This window comes from Lepidochelys kempii, chromosome 13 (genome assembly GCF_965140285.1).
Source record: "Lepidochelys kempii isolate rLepKem1 chromosome 13, rLepKem1.hap1, whole genome shotgun sequence".
NCBI classification, from domain to species: Eukaryota; Metazoa; Chordata; order Testudines; family Cheloniidae; genus Lepidochelys; species Lepidochelys kempii.
In genome coordinates this window covers 38,905,101-38,922,152 of record NC_136392.1, presented here as the reverse complement: position 1 = coordinate 38,922,152, position 17,052 = coordinate 38,905,101, and the positions used below count along the sequence as shown (strand labels likewise).

The window sequence follows — 17,052 nt, the reverse complement described above, 5'->3', positions numbered from 1 at the left end:
CCGCTGGGAGCTGGACTGAGACCGGACAACTCGTACCATGCAGGGAACCAGCACCCCTAGCGAGGAAACAACCCGAGTCCCACTTCCCACCCTCCTGAGCCCAACACCCCCTGCTCTAGGACTGGATCAGAGCCAGCACCCCCTAGAGCGGAAAGGCCCCATATCCCCTTCCCCACCCCTGCGCCAGCCAGCCCCCCGCCCTGGGGCAGGACCATAGCCAGAGTTGTGTCTGTCGTGCTGTATGTTGCATATTTAGCTCTTCATTGGGATTTTTGTGTGTGTGGGTGTGACTTTTGTTGTGTGCACTGAAAGACAATAAATAAATAAATAAATATACAAATCAGGCTCCATCTCATTCACAACCTCCATCCCCGACTTTCAGGGACCCCTGACACCCTCCAGAGGGTCATGTCGTGTCTGTAGGGGGCGCCTTCCGGCATGGAGAATAAAATGAAGGATGCCCGCTGCACTGGCCCCAATGGGAGACGGGGGCCTAGCTACGAACCCAGAGAGCTGGGACTGAGGGGCACTAAGGGGAGATCTCTGGGGCAGGGAATACCACTGATCAGCCAAGAAAGAAAGAAAGAAAGAAAGAAAGATATGTGCGTGTCTGAGAATGGACGGATGTGTAGAGAGACACCGGGGGGCTGGGACATACAGTGGGTACCGTTCTCCTTGGTTAAATCCCCCAAACCACCCTGAAATGCAGCCACCAATTCTTAACTCCTTTTATTTTCGATCAAACACACAATTCCCGTGTAAGTTGCAAGTTAAACGGTGGATCAAATGAGACTCTTCTCCCTCGCCAGAGTCCACGTTGACTAGACCTCAGGACACTACAGCCCTGCACACACAGACACACAAGGAAATCCAGTCCCTGCCGTGGGATGGGGGTGGAGAATTGAGGGGCACGGGGCTGAGCTCAAGCTCCAGCGTGGGCTGCCCCACGGGGACATCCGGGGAAGGACTCTGCCCTCCCTGCTCTGGGTTCTGCGGAGCTCAGACCCTTCAGCGGCCGTTGTCGCGCCCTCCGCGCTGCCGTGGAACATGGTTCTTCCCGGTGTCCGGAGAGGGGGCCGGAGCCCGGGAGGGCTGAAGATGGAGGGAGGGAATGAAGAGGACGAAGCAGTGCTGTCCCCTCCTAGGAGCCCGGAGCCGGGCACTCACCGCACCTGTGGGACACAGAGAGCAGAGGGGTTCAGCCGGTGCCGCTCACGGGCAGCATCCTCGGCTGGGAGAGCAAGGCCAGAAGGGACCCTTGGGACCATCTAGCCTCGCCCAGCCACGCCTGCATCCTGCCAGGATGTCTGGGTTGAGCTGGAGCTCATCTTCCAGACAGAGACACCAGCCTTGCCAAACCGCCTCAGGGAACGGCCACTGCCCACCGGGTGCCTCACACCAAGTCCCTGGGGAGTCGCAGCTGCCTCCGCCGATTGTCCCTGCTTCTGGTACCAGCCCCATTGCAACGCGGCCCGGCACAGAACCGGCTTCACGGGCACCTCTGGCCCTTTGTGCTTCTGGGCCCGACCACTGATCCTTGGAGGTCACGGCTGAGTGCTTATTGATTGACACTCATTGAGCCTTGCTCTTGGAACATTTCCTCTTGCTTCTTAATTAGGGATCATTCATTTTTGGTCATTGATCATTAATTCCTCATTATTGACAAGTGATTCTTATCAATTGATAATTATTAGCAGCTTATTGATGCTTGATCCTCGATTCTTTAACATTAATTACTGATCTGTGAGTGTTGATTATTGATAATTAATTGCAGATTAATGGCTATTCAGCATTAAGTACAGATCACTCCGTACTGACCAGGGATAGCCAATCCGTGATTATTGATTTCTCAGTGATAAATAATTGGAATTGATAATAGACTGTTCATTCTCGTGTGTTGATCACTGCCATATTAACCTTGATGTCAGCTCGTTAATTAGTGATGACGGGTGGTGGATTATTAATAAGTAATCGTTCCTGATTCTCTCTCATTGATCGCTGGTCACTGTCAGGAATCAGGGCTGGCAGCAGAGCCAGTCCCAGGCAACCTGACGTGCGCACCTGGCCTGGAGCCGGCTGCCTGATTGGCTCCGCCCTGATTGCTTGGCAGAGTCAGCAGCCCGGTTCATGAGCCCAGCAGAAGTTAAGCAGCTGCCCAAAGAATTTCCCCAGGGCTGCGATAGCAGCTGTGACTGCTTGTTCCAGCCCTGTTCCTGCCTTTTTCCCGTCTGGGTCCAGCCATGCGCCTAACCCTGGGCTCCAATTCCTGACTGTGGCTCTAGCCCTTGGCTCTGGCCTCTGACAATCACTGACTATGGGTGGTGATGGTGATGGTGATGGCGGCTGGCTGCATGCTGATGACGTGGGATCGATTCTTGAGCACGGGTTGTTGCTCTCAGCGGTGACGCGGGACCATGAAGGTAGCTGTTGCTCTTACCTTAAGCAGCGTGACGCCGGTGCTGTACAACAGGCTGAGCAGGAAGAGAGCAATGAAGGCAACAGGTGTCCAGAGACCGTCAGATTCCTCCTCTCCTCCTTCAACAGAGATGCCTTGGTCCTCCACTAGGCAGTGAGGAGCTGGGGATGAGACAAACGTGCCAGTTAGAGAGGCCTCTTCGTTAACCCAGGGAGCTGAGTGGGCACAGCGGGGAGCTCCGATCTGGGCTCTGGGCAGGAGATCCCTGTCCAGGGCCAGAGACAGAGGGTCCCTGCCAGGGGAGACCGGGCAGGCTGCAGGGGGAGACCCCCCGTCACAGGCTGCAATTCTCACAGCAGCCTCAGGGATTTCAGCCCCAACTTCCATTAAATTTCACTCCCTTTGGCTCCTTTACACACCCCAGCCACCCCGAGCATGCGATTCCCCTCCCCAGGCCAGCAACAGAGCTGGGCTGAGACCTGCCAATTCATAGCTCAATGAGGCCATGCACCCCCCATCCAACAGCGGCATCTTCCAGCCAATGCCAGTTCATTCCAATGCTTCCCTTCCAGATCTTGTGCTGGTGGCAGGGTGTGCATACCCGCACTAGCCAGGAAAGGGTTAATCACACCCTAGGGGTGGAGGAAGTCCTTCACCTCACACCATGCTAAGCAAGCTCCAAATGCTGTGCTGGTAGGAAGAAGAGCAGGCCAGCTCACTCTGCACTGACCGCCAAGGAGGAAGGACACTTGGTTGAGGCTCCAACCCAGGAGCCATTACAGCCCTTGCCTGTGTAAGGTGGACATCTCGAGACACAGACCTGGGACCTGTTGCCTTCAGCTGACCAGCTGCAGTCGGAGTCCCAGGGAATTACCTGCTCCGAGGAGCTCGGAGACCCCAAAGTGATGTGGACTGCAGCTTCAGGAAGCCCGGTAGCAAGTGACCCAGGGAGATGGAGGGAGTGGTATCTCCCACCCGTCTAAGGTCAGCAAGTTGCAATGAGGGGAAGAAAGCAATAACAGACAATGTGGAAATGGCAGAGGTGCTTAATGACCTCTGTGTTTCCGTTTTCACCAACAAGGTTGGTGTCGATTGGATGTCTAACGTAGTGAATGCCAGTGAAAATGAGGTAGGATCAGAGGCTAAAATAGGGAAAGAACAAGTTAAAAATTACTTAGTCATGTTAGATGTCTTCAAGTCACCAGGGCCTGATGAAACACATCGCAGAATACTCGAGGAAGTGACTGAGGAGATATCAGAGCCATTAGCGATTATCTTTCAAAAGTCATGGAAGTTGGAGGAGATTGCAGAAGACTGGAAAAGGGCAAATCTAGTGCCCATCTATAAAAATGGAAATAAGGACAACCTGGGGAATTACAGACCAATCAGCTTAACTTCTGTACCCAGAAAGATAATGGAGCAAATAATTAAGCAATCAATTTGCAAACATGTAGAAGAAAATAAGGTGATAAGTAACAGCGTGGATTTGTCAAGAACAAATCGTGTCAAACCAACCTGATAGCTTTTTTTGACAGGGGAACAAGCCTTGTGGATAGGGCAGAAGCGATAGACATGGTATATCTTGACTTTAGGAAGGCTTTTGGTACAGTCTCATGGGACCTTCTCATAAAAAAACTAGGTAAATGCAGACTAGATGGAACTACAATGAGGTGGGTGTATAACTGGTTGCAAAACCGTTCCCAGAGAGTAGTTATCAGTGGTTCACAGTCATGATGGAAGGGAATAATGAGTGGGGTCCCACAGGGATCAGTTCTGGGACCAGTACTGTTCAATATCTTCATCTAACATGACATCAATGATTTAGATAATGGCATAGAGAACACACTTATAAAGTTTGTGGACGATACCAAGCTGGGAGGGGTTGTAAGTGCTTTGGAGGTTAGGATTAAAATTCAAAATGATCTGGACAAAGTGGAGAAATGTTCTGAAGTTCAGGAAGGACAGGCAGGGCAGAAAAGGTGGGGGAGTAGCACTGTATGTAAGGGAGCAGTATGACTGCTCAGAGCTCCGGTACGAAACTGCAGAAAAACCTGAGTGTCTCTGGATTAAGTTTAGAAGTGTGAGCAACTAGAGTGATGTAGTGGTGGGAGTCTGCTATAGACCACTGGACCAGGGGGATGAGGTGGATGAGGCTTTCTTCCAGCAACTTGCAGAAGCTACTAGATCGCACACCCTGGTTCTCATGGGTGACTTTAATTTTCCTGATATATGCTGGGAGAGCAATACAGCGGTGCATAGACAATCCAGGAAGTTTTTGGAAAGCGTAGGGGACAATTTCTTGGCGCAAGTGCTAGAGGAGCCAACTGGGGGGGAGCTTTTCTTGACCTGCTGCTCACAAACTGGGAAGAATTAGTGGGGGAAGCAAAAGTGGATGGGAATCTGGGAGGCAGTGACCATGAGTTGGTTGAGTTCAGGATCCTGACACAGGGCAGAAAGGTAAGCAGCAGGATATGGACCCTGGACTTCAGGAAAGCAGACTACGACTCCCTCAGGGAACGGATGGGTAGGATCCCCTGGGGGACTAACATGAAGGGGAAAGGAGTCCAGGAGAGCTGGCTGTATTTCAAGGAATCCCTGTTGAGGTTACAGGGACAAACCATCCCGATGTGTTGAAAGAATAGTAAATATGGCAGGCGACCAGCTTGGCTTAACGGTGAAATCCTAGCGGATCTTAAGCATAAAAAAGAAGCTTACAAGAAGTGGAAGGCTGGACATATGATCAGGGAGGAGTATACAAATATTGCTCGGGCATGTAGGAATGAAATTAGGAGGGCCAAATCACACCTGAAGCTGCAGCTAGCGAGAGATGTTAAGAGTAACAAAAAGGGTTTCTTCAGGTATGTTGGCAACAAGAAGAAAGCCAAGGAAAGTGTGGGCCCCTTAATGAATGAGGGAGGCAACCTAGTGACAGAGGATGTGGAAAAAGCTAATGTACTCAATGCTTTTTTTGCCTCTGTCTTCACGAACAAGGTCAGCTCCCAGACTGCTGCGCTGGGCATCACAACATGGGGAATAGATGGCCAGCCCTCTGTGGAGAAAGAGGTGGTTAGGGACTATTTAGAAAAGCTGGATGTCCATGGGGCCAGACGAGTTGCATCCGAGAGTGCTAAAGGAACTGGCGGCTGTGATTGCAGAGCCATTGACCATTATCTTTGAAAACTCGTGGCGAACGGGGGAAGTCCCGGATGACTGGAAAAAGGCTAATGTAGTGCCAATCTTTAAAAAAGGGAAGAAGGAGGATCCTGGGAACTACAGGCCAGTCAGCATTACCTCAGTCCCCGGAAAAATCATGGAGCAGGTCCTCAAAGAATCAATCCTGAAGCACTTACATGAGAGGAAAGTGATCAGGAACAGCCAGCATGGATTCACCAAGGGAAGTTCATGCCTGACTAATCTAATCGCCTTCTATGATGAGATTATTGGTTCTGTGGATGAAGGGAAAGCAGTGGATGTATTGTTTCTTGACTTTAGCAAAGCTTTTGACACTGTCTCCCACAGTATTCTTGTCAGCAAGTTAAAGAAGTATGGGCTGGATGAATGCACTATAAGGTGGGTAGAAAGTTGGCTAGATTGTCGGGCTCAACGGGTAGTGATCAATGGCTCCATGTCTAGTTGGCAGCAGGTATCAAGTGGAAAGCCCCAGGGGTCGGTCCTGGGGCCGGTTTTGTTCAATATCTTCATAAATGATCTGGAGGATGGTGTGGATTGCACTCTCAGCAAATTTGCGGATGATACTAAACTGGGAGGAGTGGTAGATACGCTGGAAGGCAGGGATAGAATACAGAGGGACCTAGACAAATTGGAGGATTGGGCCAAAAGAAATCTGATGAGGTTCCATAAGGATAAGTGCAGGGTCCTGCACTTAGGACAGAACAACCCAATGCACAACTACAGACTAGGGACCGAATGGCTAGGCAGCAGTTCTGCGGAAAAGGACCTAGGGGTGACAGTGGACAAGAAGCTGGATATGAGTCAGCAGTGTGCCCTTGTTGCCAAGAAGGCCAATGGCATTTTGGGATGTATAAGTAGGGGCATAGCGAGCAGATCGAGGGATGTGATCGTCCCCCTCTATTCGACATTGGTGAGGCCTCATCTGGAGTACTGTGTCCAGTTTTGGGCCCCACACTACAAGAAGGATGTGGATAAATTGGAAAGAGTCCAGCGAAGGGCAACAAAAATGATTAGGGGGCTGGAACACATGAGTTATGAGGAGAGGCTGAGGGAACTGGGATTGTTTAGTCTGCGGAAGAGAAGAATGAGGGGGGATTTGATAGCTGCTTTCAACTACCTGAGAGGTGGTTCCAGAGAGGATGGTTCTAGACTATTCTCAGTGGTGGAAGAGGACAGGACAAGGAGTAATGGTCTCAAGTTGCAGTGGGGGAGGTTTAGGTTGGATATTAGGAAAAACTTTTTCACTAGGAGGGTGGTGAAACACTGGAATGCGTTGCCTAGGGAGGTGGTGGAATCTCCTTCCTTAGAAGTTTTTAAGGTCAGGCTTGACAAAGCCCTGGCTGGGATGATTTAATTGGGGATGGGTCCTGCTTTTGAGCAGGGGGTTGGACTAAATGACCTCCTGAGGTCCCTTCCAACCCTGATATTCTATGATTCTATGATTCTAAGTAAAAAGGATGAAATTCAATAAGGACAAATGCAAAGTACTCCACTTGGGAAGGAACAATCTTCCGCTCTACTCTGTGCTGATTAGGCCTCAACTGGAGTATTGTGTCCGGTTCTGGGTGCCACATTTCAGGAAAGATGTGGACAAATTGGAGACAGTCACAAAAGAGCAACACAAATGATTAGAAGTCTAGAAAACATGAGCTTTCAGGGAGGATTAAAAATTGGGATTGTTGAGGCTGGAAAAGAGAAGGTTGAGAGGGGACATGATAACAGCTTTCAAGAACATAAAAGGTTCTTACAAGGAGGAAAGAGAAAAATTGCTCTCCTTAACCTCATAGGGTAGGACAATTAGCAATGGGCTTAAATTGCAGCAAGAGAGGGGTCGGTTGGACACTAGAAAAAACTTCCTGTCAGGGTGGTGAAGCACTGGCATAAATTGCCTAGCGCGGTTGTGGAATCTCCATCACTGGAGATGTTTAAGAGCAGGTTAGACAAACACCTGTCATGGGTGGTCTAGATAATACTTAGTCCTGCCGTGAGTGCAGGGGCCGGGACTAGATGAGCGCTCAGGTGAGCCCGTGTCCCACTGCCCTTGCCTCATCCCCTCCGGTGACAGCCCCTGGGTTTGGCCATTACCACACTGCCCTGCATTTGAGGTCCTCTCTATTCACTCTGGCCGCTAGGCCACACTCCCCTACACTCAAGGGCTGCTATATTGACTCTAGCCCCAAGAAAACAAAGTCCTGCACTTCAGGGCTGATATATTGACCATGGGCACTAGGCCACACCGCTCTGTGCTCATGGGTTCCCTTTAGCAGACTTATCCTCCAGGAACTTACCTAATTTCCTTTTTGAACCCACTTATATTTTGGGCCATCACAACATCCCTGACAACTACTTCCACATGTTGACTCTGTTGTGTGAAGAAGTTCTTTCTTGTGTTTGTTTGAAACCAGCTGCCATTTAATTTCATTGGGTGACCCAGGTTCTTGTATTATGTGAAGGGGAAAATAACAGTTCCTGATTTACTTTCTCCACACCCGCCATGATTTTATAGACCTCTGTCATATCCCCCTTAGTCATTTCTTTTCTAAGATGAAAAGTCCCAGCCTGTCTAATCTCTCCTCAGTCGGAAGCTGTTCCATCCCCGTGATCAATGTTGTCCCTTTTCTCTGTACCTTCTCCATTTCTAATACATCTTTCTTGAGATGGGGCGACCAGAATTGCATGCAGTATTCAAGCTGTGGGCATACCATGGATTTATACAGTGGCATTATGAGATTTACCGTCTTAATATCTGTCCCTTTCCTAATGGTTCCTACCATTGTTACCTTTTCTGACTGTCACTCCGTGTTGACTCCAGAACTGAATGCTGTATTCCAGTATCAGTCTCCCTAACCCTGTACACAGAGGTGAAATCATTTCCCCTGCACGCTACCTCCATGTTTATACATCCAGGGACAGAGCTGGGAGGAATGAAGGCTCCTAACTTAGACTCACCCTCCCACCTAGCTCTCTAAACACATAAAACCAGATTCCTGGGCACTCTGCCTCTAATCTTATGTGGTCAAATGAGGACGCATCTCCTAAGGGATCTCACGCCAGAGTGGCTAGGGCTACATGGCTGGACAGGTGCAATAGTTAAGAAACAAGTCTTGGAGATGGGGGATCAGGGCTCTATTCCCACCTCTCCCACTGACCTGCAGTGTGACCAGAGACAAGCCACCTGGGCTGGGGTCTTTAAAGGACTCTTAGGAAATTAGGTGCCAGTGAAGATAAACTCACAATTGCAGTGGGAGTTGGGTGTCTCACTTCTTTATAGCATCCCTATTTTAATCCTTTTGTGCCAAAATATCCCATCCCAGCCTCTGTCTGCTTAAACTATCAGCTCCTTGGTTCCAGGACATTTGCTCTGTGTGTGTTCGTACAGGGCCCATCCAATGGGGCTCTGACCTCAGTCAGGAGATCTAGGAGTTGCAATATCATGAATTTAATGGATGGATAGCAACTCACTGCAGAGGGATGGACAGGTAGAAACATGACAATGCATGAAGATGGATGGATGCAGAGAGAAGATTGCATAATTTTGCATGCATGGACATTGTAGAATCAAAGCAACAGGTATAGAATCATGCGATATCAGGGTTCGAAGGAACCTCAGGAGGTCATCTAGTCCAACCCCCTGCTCAAAGCAGGACCAATCCCCTATTTTTGCCCCAGATCCCTAAGTGGCCCCCTCAAGGATTGAACTCACAACCCTGGGTTTAGCAATGCTCAAAATACTGAGCTATCCCTCCCCCAGAGCCTAGGATGGGTGGATGGATCCTGTTTGGAAGAATTAATTGATGTAGTCTATACATAAGGAAAGGAGGATGGCTGGAGAGAAAGAAAGAAAGAAAGAAAGAAAGAAAGGTGGGGGGATAGATCTAGATATTGGGGAAGGAAGCGTGGATGAGACACAGAGACAGTCTCCGCCAGAAGACACACCCTTCATCACAAACTCTGGCATGCTGCATTTTTATTTGGGCATATTCCACACACAGCCACGCTCTGTACACCAGAGCTCCCACAGCTTTACACACAGGCTAAGAGGAATCCCAGAGCCCACGAGGTTCCCTGGCCATCTCAGATACGCCGTGAGGAGCCCACGCGGCTCTGCTCCTCAGTAGCAGGTGACGTCGGTATCGGACAAGATCACAGAGACATTGACGGCGGTGGGTTTACCGGAGGCTTTGTCCACGCTCCGGTGGACGAAGGTCATGGGCAGACCCTCGTGCCCCACCACGCAGGCGTACGTGTCCCCCCGCTCCCATTCAGATGCCAAGACATTGAACTTGCTGTAGATGAAGTAGCGCTCCTCCTTCCCGGCCTCCCGGACGGGGCCGATGTTGGTGTAGGCTTCCTGGGGCACGGGCCGGTCCTGCTGGGTCCATGTCACCAAGATGGCTCTGGGCCGGAAGCCGGAGGCCAGGCAGGTGATGGTGGCCGATTCCCGGAGAGCCAGCTCCTCAGCGTGAGGAGGGAAGATGTAGACAGAAGGGTTACGGGGAGAGACCGCTGCAACAAGGAAACAGCAAAGGGTTGATGCGAAGGATTGGGACCCAGGAGTCCTGGCTACCACCCCCCACCCTCATCACCCTGCTATATCCCACAAGACCCCCCACTCCCGACCCAGACCCATGGATACAATCCAGGAGTTCGGCCCACACTAACCCACCAGATCCAAATACCTTCCCTGAAAAGGGGCTAGAACTCAAGACTCATGGCTTCCAGTCTACCTATTCTAACCCACGACATCCCACTCCCCTCCCAGAGACAGAAAAAGAACCCAGGAGTCCTGACTCTGTCCCCCTCTGTCTCATAAATTTGCCCGTTTCATCACACCCACAAATTTGCGACTCCCAGTCCCAAAGACCTCAAGCCGGATCACAGCTAGAGACAGAAGGTCCCGTCTCCATTCCCCACATCCTGAGCCAGCCACTCTCCCAAGCCTGCAGCCGGATGGCAGCTGGCGCCCCCTACAGGGGAAAGGCTGAGTTCTTACTGTGACTCTTGCGGATGCTCTTGACAATGGCCGACGGGATGTCTTGGTGCTTCACGGTGCAGGTGAACTCCTCCCCCGCCTGCCACTCCTCCACGCACACCCGCAGGATGCTGGTTGCACTGTAGGTGCCATCTTCCTGCAGCACTGGCTCCCTGGAGACCACGGCCAACGGGCCCCCACTACCCCGGTTCCAGGAGACCTCCAGGCTGCCGGGGATTTCCATGCCACTCACCAAACAACTGATGGTGGCGTTCTGCCCTATGTAGAGGTCCTCCAGGGAAGGGGGAAGGAGAGAGACCTCCAGAGGGTGTCGATTACAGTTGCTGACACCTGGTGGGGGGCAGGAGGCAGCATTGAGGGCTGGGCTGAGCAAATATTTCAACAGGCATGAGGTGGTAACTGAGTGCCTCTCTCTCAGGGGCGCAAAGCCCAGGGGCTGTTTGGGAAAGGGCTGAGGGTCACTGGAGGTGGAAATAGGGCACTGGATTCCCTGGTAGAAGGGGTGGGACCCTCATCTTATGGAGCAGTGGGGAAAATGGCTGAGATTTTCTAACCAACCGAGAGATTGGGATTCCTGGGTCCAGTTATGCTTATTTGGGTCTCTCGGTGTCAGGAGCAAATCTGAAGGTCTCCAGCTTTGTTGGGAGAAAGCCCCATTGCGGAAAACATGGCCAGGGACAGAGCTGCCCTGGTTGCTCAACTCAGGGTCCTTCCAGACAGAAATTCATGAGCTTGATGACCCACCTGAGCTCAATACAGTTATTCCTCTTTTCCAGAGATGGCAGCTGGTACAAAGGACAAATGACCTGCCCACGGTCATGACTGGCACCCAGATCCTCCTGCCCTAACCACTAGACCCCACACTGCACCCACGGCTCAGGATGGAACTTCTGTTCCCTAAACCCTACCCTCTGCACAGGCAGAAGGGCCATTTATATTGCACACCCATGGCCCGCCGAGGTTCCTCAGGTCATGAGTCCCGCAACTCCCACCGCAAGCCAATGCGGGAGGGGAGACCTCGAATCACTTTAGAAATCTCAGCAGGGAAGCCCAGACTGACGGGAGTCCTGGCACCCGGGGTCAATGTCCTCTATTGAATGTTGTGTGAAGGATATGCATGGTGTCGCTCATGAGATTAGTTTCTAAAGTGGATGCTGCCGGAGCTGGGATTCCAAATTCATATGGACGTCCAAGCCCCACTGTGGCGCAATGGAGCTGAGGGGTTTCTCTCCTTTGTTTGCATGAATTCGTCAGCTTCTGAATCCGATATGGAATCTGCCCCACCCCAGCTCATCTTTTCCTTGAGAACAGATTTTAATTGGGTGCCTGTCATGGCTGCAGATCCATGAAGACATTCCTAATGTGTCAGCAACAAATTTGAGGAATAAAAAGGGACAGTAAGGACAAAATTGTGAATCAACCACCTTGGGAATCCATGTCCAAGTGTGGAGCAAACAACTCCCAGGGGGATCCACGGTTAAGAAGGAAAGAAATTTTTCAGTGAACCACCTCCCTGCCATGAAAGTCCTCTGTGAACCTTCCCCAAGAGCAAGAGTATCCATCCCAATGTCTTGGCCAAATCACAGCCCAATGAGATTACATTCTGCACCCTCCCTTAAATTCCCTCTTGCACTTAGGACAGTTTTCCTGCATTTCCGTTAGTGGTGATGGGGTCTATGAAGCTGCAGAATCATCTCCTCCAGGGGTGGGGTGGGATCCCCATTACTTGGGGCATTTCGGACTGGATAATGCCTTGGGAATACAGGGAACTCTCCTGCACTGGAGTGGAGGGGAGGTTCCCACCCAGCTCAGGTTGCAATAAATCTTGGTTTCACCAAAGATGACATCATAACGGAGAAAGAAATCCTTCATTGCCACGCCCCCTCCCCCCACCAGGGCTCACATGGAGTCATGCGGTTGTTTATGCCATTGGCTGGACGGAATAAGAACACATGTGAACATCCCCAAATTAATACCTGACTCTGAGAACCCACTTACCGAGGAACACCTTTTGCACAACCCTCTTGGGCTCTTCCATGGCCGGGTGATGCACCACACAGGTGTAATTTCCTTGTTCTTGACTTGGCTCAACCTTCAGGACGCTGTAGGCAGAGAAAGTGCCACTTCCTGACACAGGGCCATTGTTGTAACTGGGCTTGAGTTCCGGGGCGTTGTTCTTCAACCATGACATGCTGATCTCTTCAGGGTAGAAGCCACTAGCTTCGCAGATGAGAGTCAATGAGACTCTGTTCCCGGAGATGTCTTCGTGGTAGGCTTGGGAGACAGTGACTGTGGGCTCCTTCTTACTGATGCCTAAATGAAAAGGAAGAGGGGCAAGAGAAGAATAAGATTTGGTTTGTCTGTCTAAGTTACGGACTTAGATCCAGCAGCTATCACTGTGTGAATGGGCCAGGGAGGGCAGTTGTTCAGGGTACGTGTGAAGCTAAAAACCAGGCAAAATAAAAACCCAACCCTTGAGCATCATCTCCCTTGAAACTCAAAGAGCCTGGATCTTCACCCAAAGACTCAACTGAACTCCAAAGCCTTCCCCGCAGAATGCACAGTGAACTTCCAGATCCTCAACCTTCAACGGCAACAACTTAACATCATCATATTCATCTTCTTCACCTCCCTTGTTTTTGTAATCACTTCCTTCCTCCTTATCTTCATCTTCTCCAGCATTCTAACATTCTTTCTTTTTTTCTCCTTCAGCATCTTCATTTCCTTCTTCATTGTCATCGACATCATCTTCATCCCCTTCGAGATCATCATCCTAATTGTTATCCTCAGCTTGGTTTTACAGTAAAGCAGATGGATAAGGGGCTTTGAGCGAGTCCTGTGTCCCAAATCTGAACCCTCACCCCAAACCTTGAACCACATTATCTCCTCTTCACCCCAAGTCTCCACCATGCATCATCATGACATTGGGTCACCAACCCATTTGCTCACTCAGATGGAGCCTCTTCCCTCCTTCAAACGCTCACAACAAAATTCAACACAACTGAGATTTTTCAAAGGCCGGCTAAGGGACTTGGACACCTTGGGTATTTCAATGGGATTTCGGCACCTAACTCCACTGGAGACTTAGAGATTCTCATCAGAAATATCCCTGAAAGACTAGATGCCAGCGACAAGCACCAGCCTGATTTCCAGAGGTAAGAAGTACATATGCACATCAGACCAGAGTCCATAACAGGCCACATCGCTGGATCCCAGGGAGCAGAGGGAGTGAAATTCTTGGAGAATCAGGAAATTAATGATAAAGCAGGGAATACTGGGGAAACTGTGCAAGTGGAAATTAATGAGAGATAGAGAATGAAAGATTCATACGAGAAATAATAATTATACCTGCAATACACCCCTCTGCTGAGGGCCTGGGCTCCGCTAAAGTCCTACTTCTCGGGGGGTTAACTGGGACTTAGAGGCTGCCTAGGACTTGTGCGGGGTGAGTTTCACCCTCTAATCCCAATTAATAATGACTGGAGTTTGCCTTTCCCTTTGAGATGCCAAGGCTACTCACCTGTATTGCTCATGGTTATGTCCTGGGTTAGTTCTCCAGAACAGAGTGTGGTCACTTTGCAGGTAAATATGGTGCCTTGTCCCCATTGGGCCAGTGACACAGGGTGAGAACTGACAAGGCTGGTGGTCCCGTTGCTGTTCTTCTTGAGAGTTTCTGTCTTCGCCGCAGAGCTGACTTGCCCATCCACTTTCCATGCGATTCTGCTGGCTGCTAAATCATAACCCAAAACTAAACAGGTAACATGACCAGAATTTTTGATGACGTCTTCATAGGAGGGTTTGGTTAAGTAGATGGTTGGGTCAAGTGAACTTCTGAGGCAGGCTGAGAAATTCAAAGAGATGTCATTGACCAGCATAAATAATGTGGAAAGGCAGAAAAAGACTATTGAAATCTAATCTAATCTATCCACCCATCCATCCCCATCAGAACACTGGTAGTATCCATCCCATCCATCCATCCATCCCCCCATTATATCTCTTTCTCTTCCCATCCACCTACAGTATCAATTTCTCTGTGGTACTCCTATGTCTCCCATCACACTGGGGTCTAGGTGCAGCCTTAGGCAGGGCTGGTTTCTGAGTAACTCTCCACCCCACCTCCCCCCCATGCACGGGTGTAGCCCCTCACCCAAGCACTTGCTGGTGTTGTGCATGGAGAGCTCTGTTCCCACTGCTGGGTGGGTCACTTGACAGCTGTAGACGTCCCCCCTCTCCCAGCTCTGCCTGGTGACGGTCATGCGGCTCTGCCCCATGTAGGAGCCATCTGTGCCCATTGCAGAGGAAAAGGCCGGGGTGGGGGGGCTCCTCTCCTTTCCATTCACCAGCCATTTCACATTGGCTTTGTCGGGGCTGAAGCTCAGGAGGAGGCAAACCAGCTCCAGCTGGCTCTCTGTGGCGCTGTCCTCGCAGGTGGGGACCAGGAGGTGAACCTGGGGTGGCATTGTCAAACCACACACTGAGAGCAGAGAGAGGGGAAAACACAGTCCAGTGTCACTCTCTGTAGATCCCCACTCCCGTTCCCGAGAGAGTGCTAACTCTACAGTCCTCCCAGCACTGGCAAAAACCCCACCTTGTTGTGCTGTGTTTACACTGCATACTTTATTCAGCCTCTAGGGATTAACTTCACAGCCATGTAAGGGATTAAAACAAATGGGAACAGGGCCCTTAAATCATTTAGGCAAATACTGAATGCCTCCATACATTCTTTCTGCACATGCTGCTGGAGTGTGTTCTCCCTGGTAAACAGCAGGGACAAAGCTGGAACTTGAGCTGTGTTTGGTTGAACTTCTTTTCCTCAATTAATGTCCTGTTTAAGGGGGACTGTGGCGCTGTAGAGCATGACATGGCATCAGAAGAAAACCTGGGAGAGGACTGACTGTGTCTGACTACAGAAAAAGGGTCAAATCCTCAGCTGATGTAAGTCGGCACAGGGCCACTGACTTCCGTGGAGATCAGTCGATTTTCACCCGTTCAAGTTCTGACCCCAGAATGCCTAGGTTTGCTGCTCTGGGGTTGTATCCATTTCAAAAGATGCCCGAGAACAGCCGGAGTGCAAGAAACACACACAGCTCCATGACAAAGAGGTGTAAGCGAGTGCTAGCTTGTAAGCGGGTGTAGCCCCGTTAGGGCCAGTGGTTGCTGGGAATTGGCGTTTCATGGGGCTGCTTGCTGCAGTCTATATAAGGGAAAGCTTCTGGCTCAGTGCTGAGGAAAGCACCTGAGGGGGAAGTCTCTAGATGCGGACCAGGCAGGAGGGCTAGGAAACATGCGGGAAAGGGGACCTAGTGGGAAAGGGGGAGTGTGCTCCCCATCCAGCCGGCTGAACGCTGGGGGGGCCCCGGGTGGCTGGGAGCCTGTGCTCTGAGTTCCACTGGTTTTGCTTTGAGTCCTTGTGTGTGAACAAACCTGGCCTTTGGACTGAAGCAGCGAATGGGCTTTGTTCTACCCCCGCAGTGGGAGGAGTCTGGGTCTGGGTTTGGGTTTGGGTGAGGGTGAGGGAGTAAGGCAGTGAGCCGAAGATTTCCCCTGTACAGAAGGGCAGCATGAGGCTTCGGTGCCATTTCAGACCAGCTGCGTGTCTAAGATTTCCCAAGGTGCCTGAGGGATTTACGTGCCAAGTGCCCAGGGGAACCGGGGGCCTAAATATTTTAGGCAGGGCTGAAAATCCTCCCCTTTAGTGGAACATAGGTCTCTGCCCAGGGGTGCATTTCACCCTGAGGTTTCCCTCATTCCAGGGCCCACGGAGAGGGGCGCTGGGGGCGGGAGTTCTGCAATGACAAAGCACCGGGGCTCAGTGTGTTTCAACACGGGGCCAAACTTTCCCCACTCTTGCAGGGTGAGATTTTTCCAAAGGCACCTACGGGATGTGGATTAAGATTAACTGGCTCCCAGACCCTCTAGGCGCTTTGAAAATCTCAGCCTGGCTGCCCCCTCCTCCCCCCGCCGCATGTCTTACATTCCTGAGGGAACTTCCCGGACACTGTCTTCCCTGTGCCTTGATGCGTCACGTCGCACTGGTAGGGGTCGCCCTGCCGGGAACTGTCGGAGGGGATCAGCAGGCTGCTCTGGGTGTGGAGCCCATTGCTCATCGTCACCTCTGGGAAAGTTTTGACCCCCTTGGTCACTTGGCCAGAATTCCACTTGATGTCCACTGGTGATGGCAAATAGCCAGTTACGAGGCAGGCCAAGCTGGTGTCCGGGGGCACATTGCCGGTCTTGCTGCAGCAGGGAACCAGGGGGAAGACGGAGGGGGCTGTGCGGGTCGCTGGAAAAAGAAAGAGAATATGAGAGAAACCATCAAAAGGGGAAACTCTGAAAACCGGCCACTGATCTACCTACATCCGTCCATCCACCTCCCTCTGTGGCCTGATGGCTGCCTGGCCCAGTGGCCAATTCACTGGGAAAGGAGTCAGGACTCTGAGGTTCTATTCCC

General features: G+C 51.0%; 1 gene segment (V, D, J or C); it reads right to left on the bottom strand.

Annotated features, from left to right (window-relative positions):
- Positions 1 to 1,008: 1,008 nt before the first annotated feature.
- Positions 1,009 to 16,968, bottom strand: LOC140896789 (Ig heavy chain C region, membrane-bound form-like). The segment is given in 10 exon segments: positions 1,009 to 1,172; positions 2,314 to 2,374; positions 2,438 to 2,577; positions 9,782 to 10,114; positions 10,602 to 10,931; positions 12,600 to 12,914; positions 14,122 to 14,442; positions 14,749 to 15,075; positions 16,576 to 16,884; positions 16,959 to 16,968. Coding segments are annotated over 10 exon segments (2,310 nt in total).
- Positions 16,969 to 17,052: the final 84 nt, after the last annotated feature.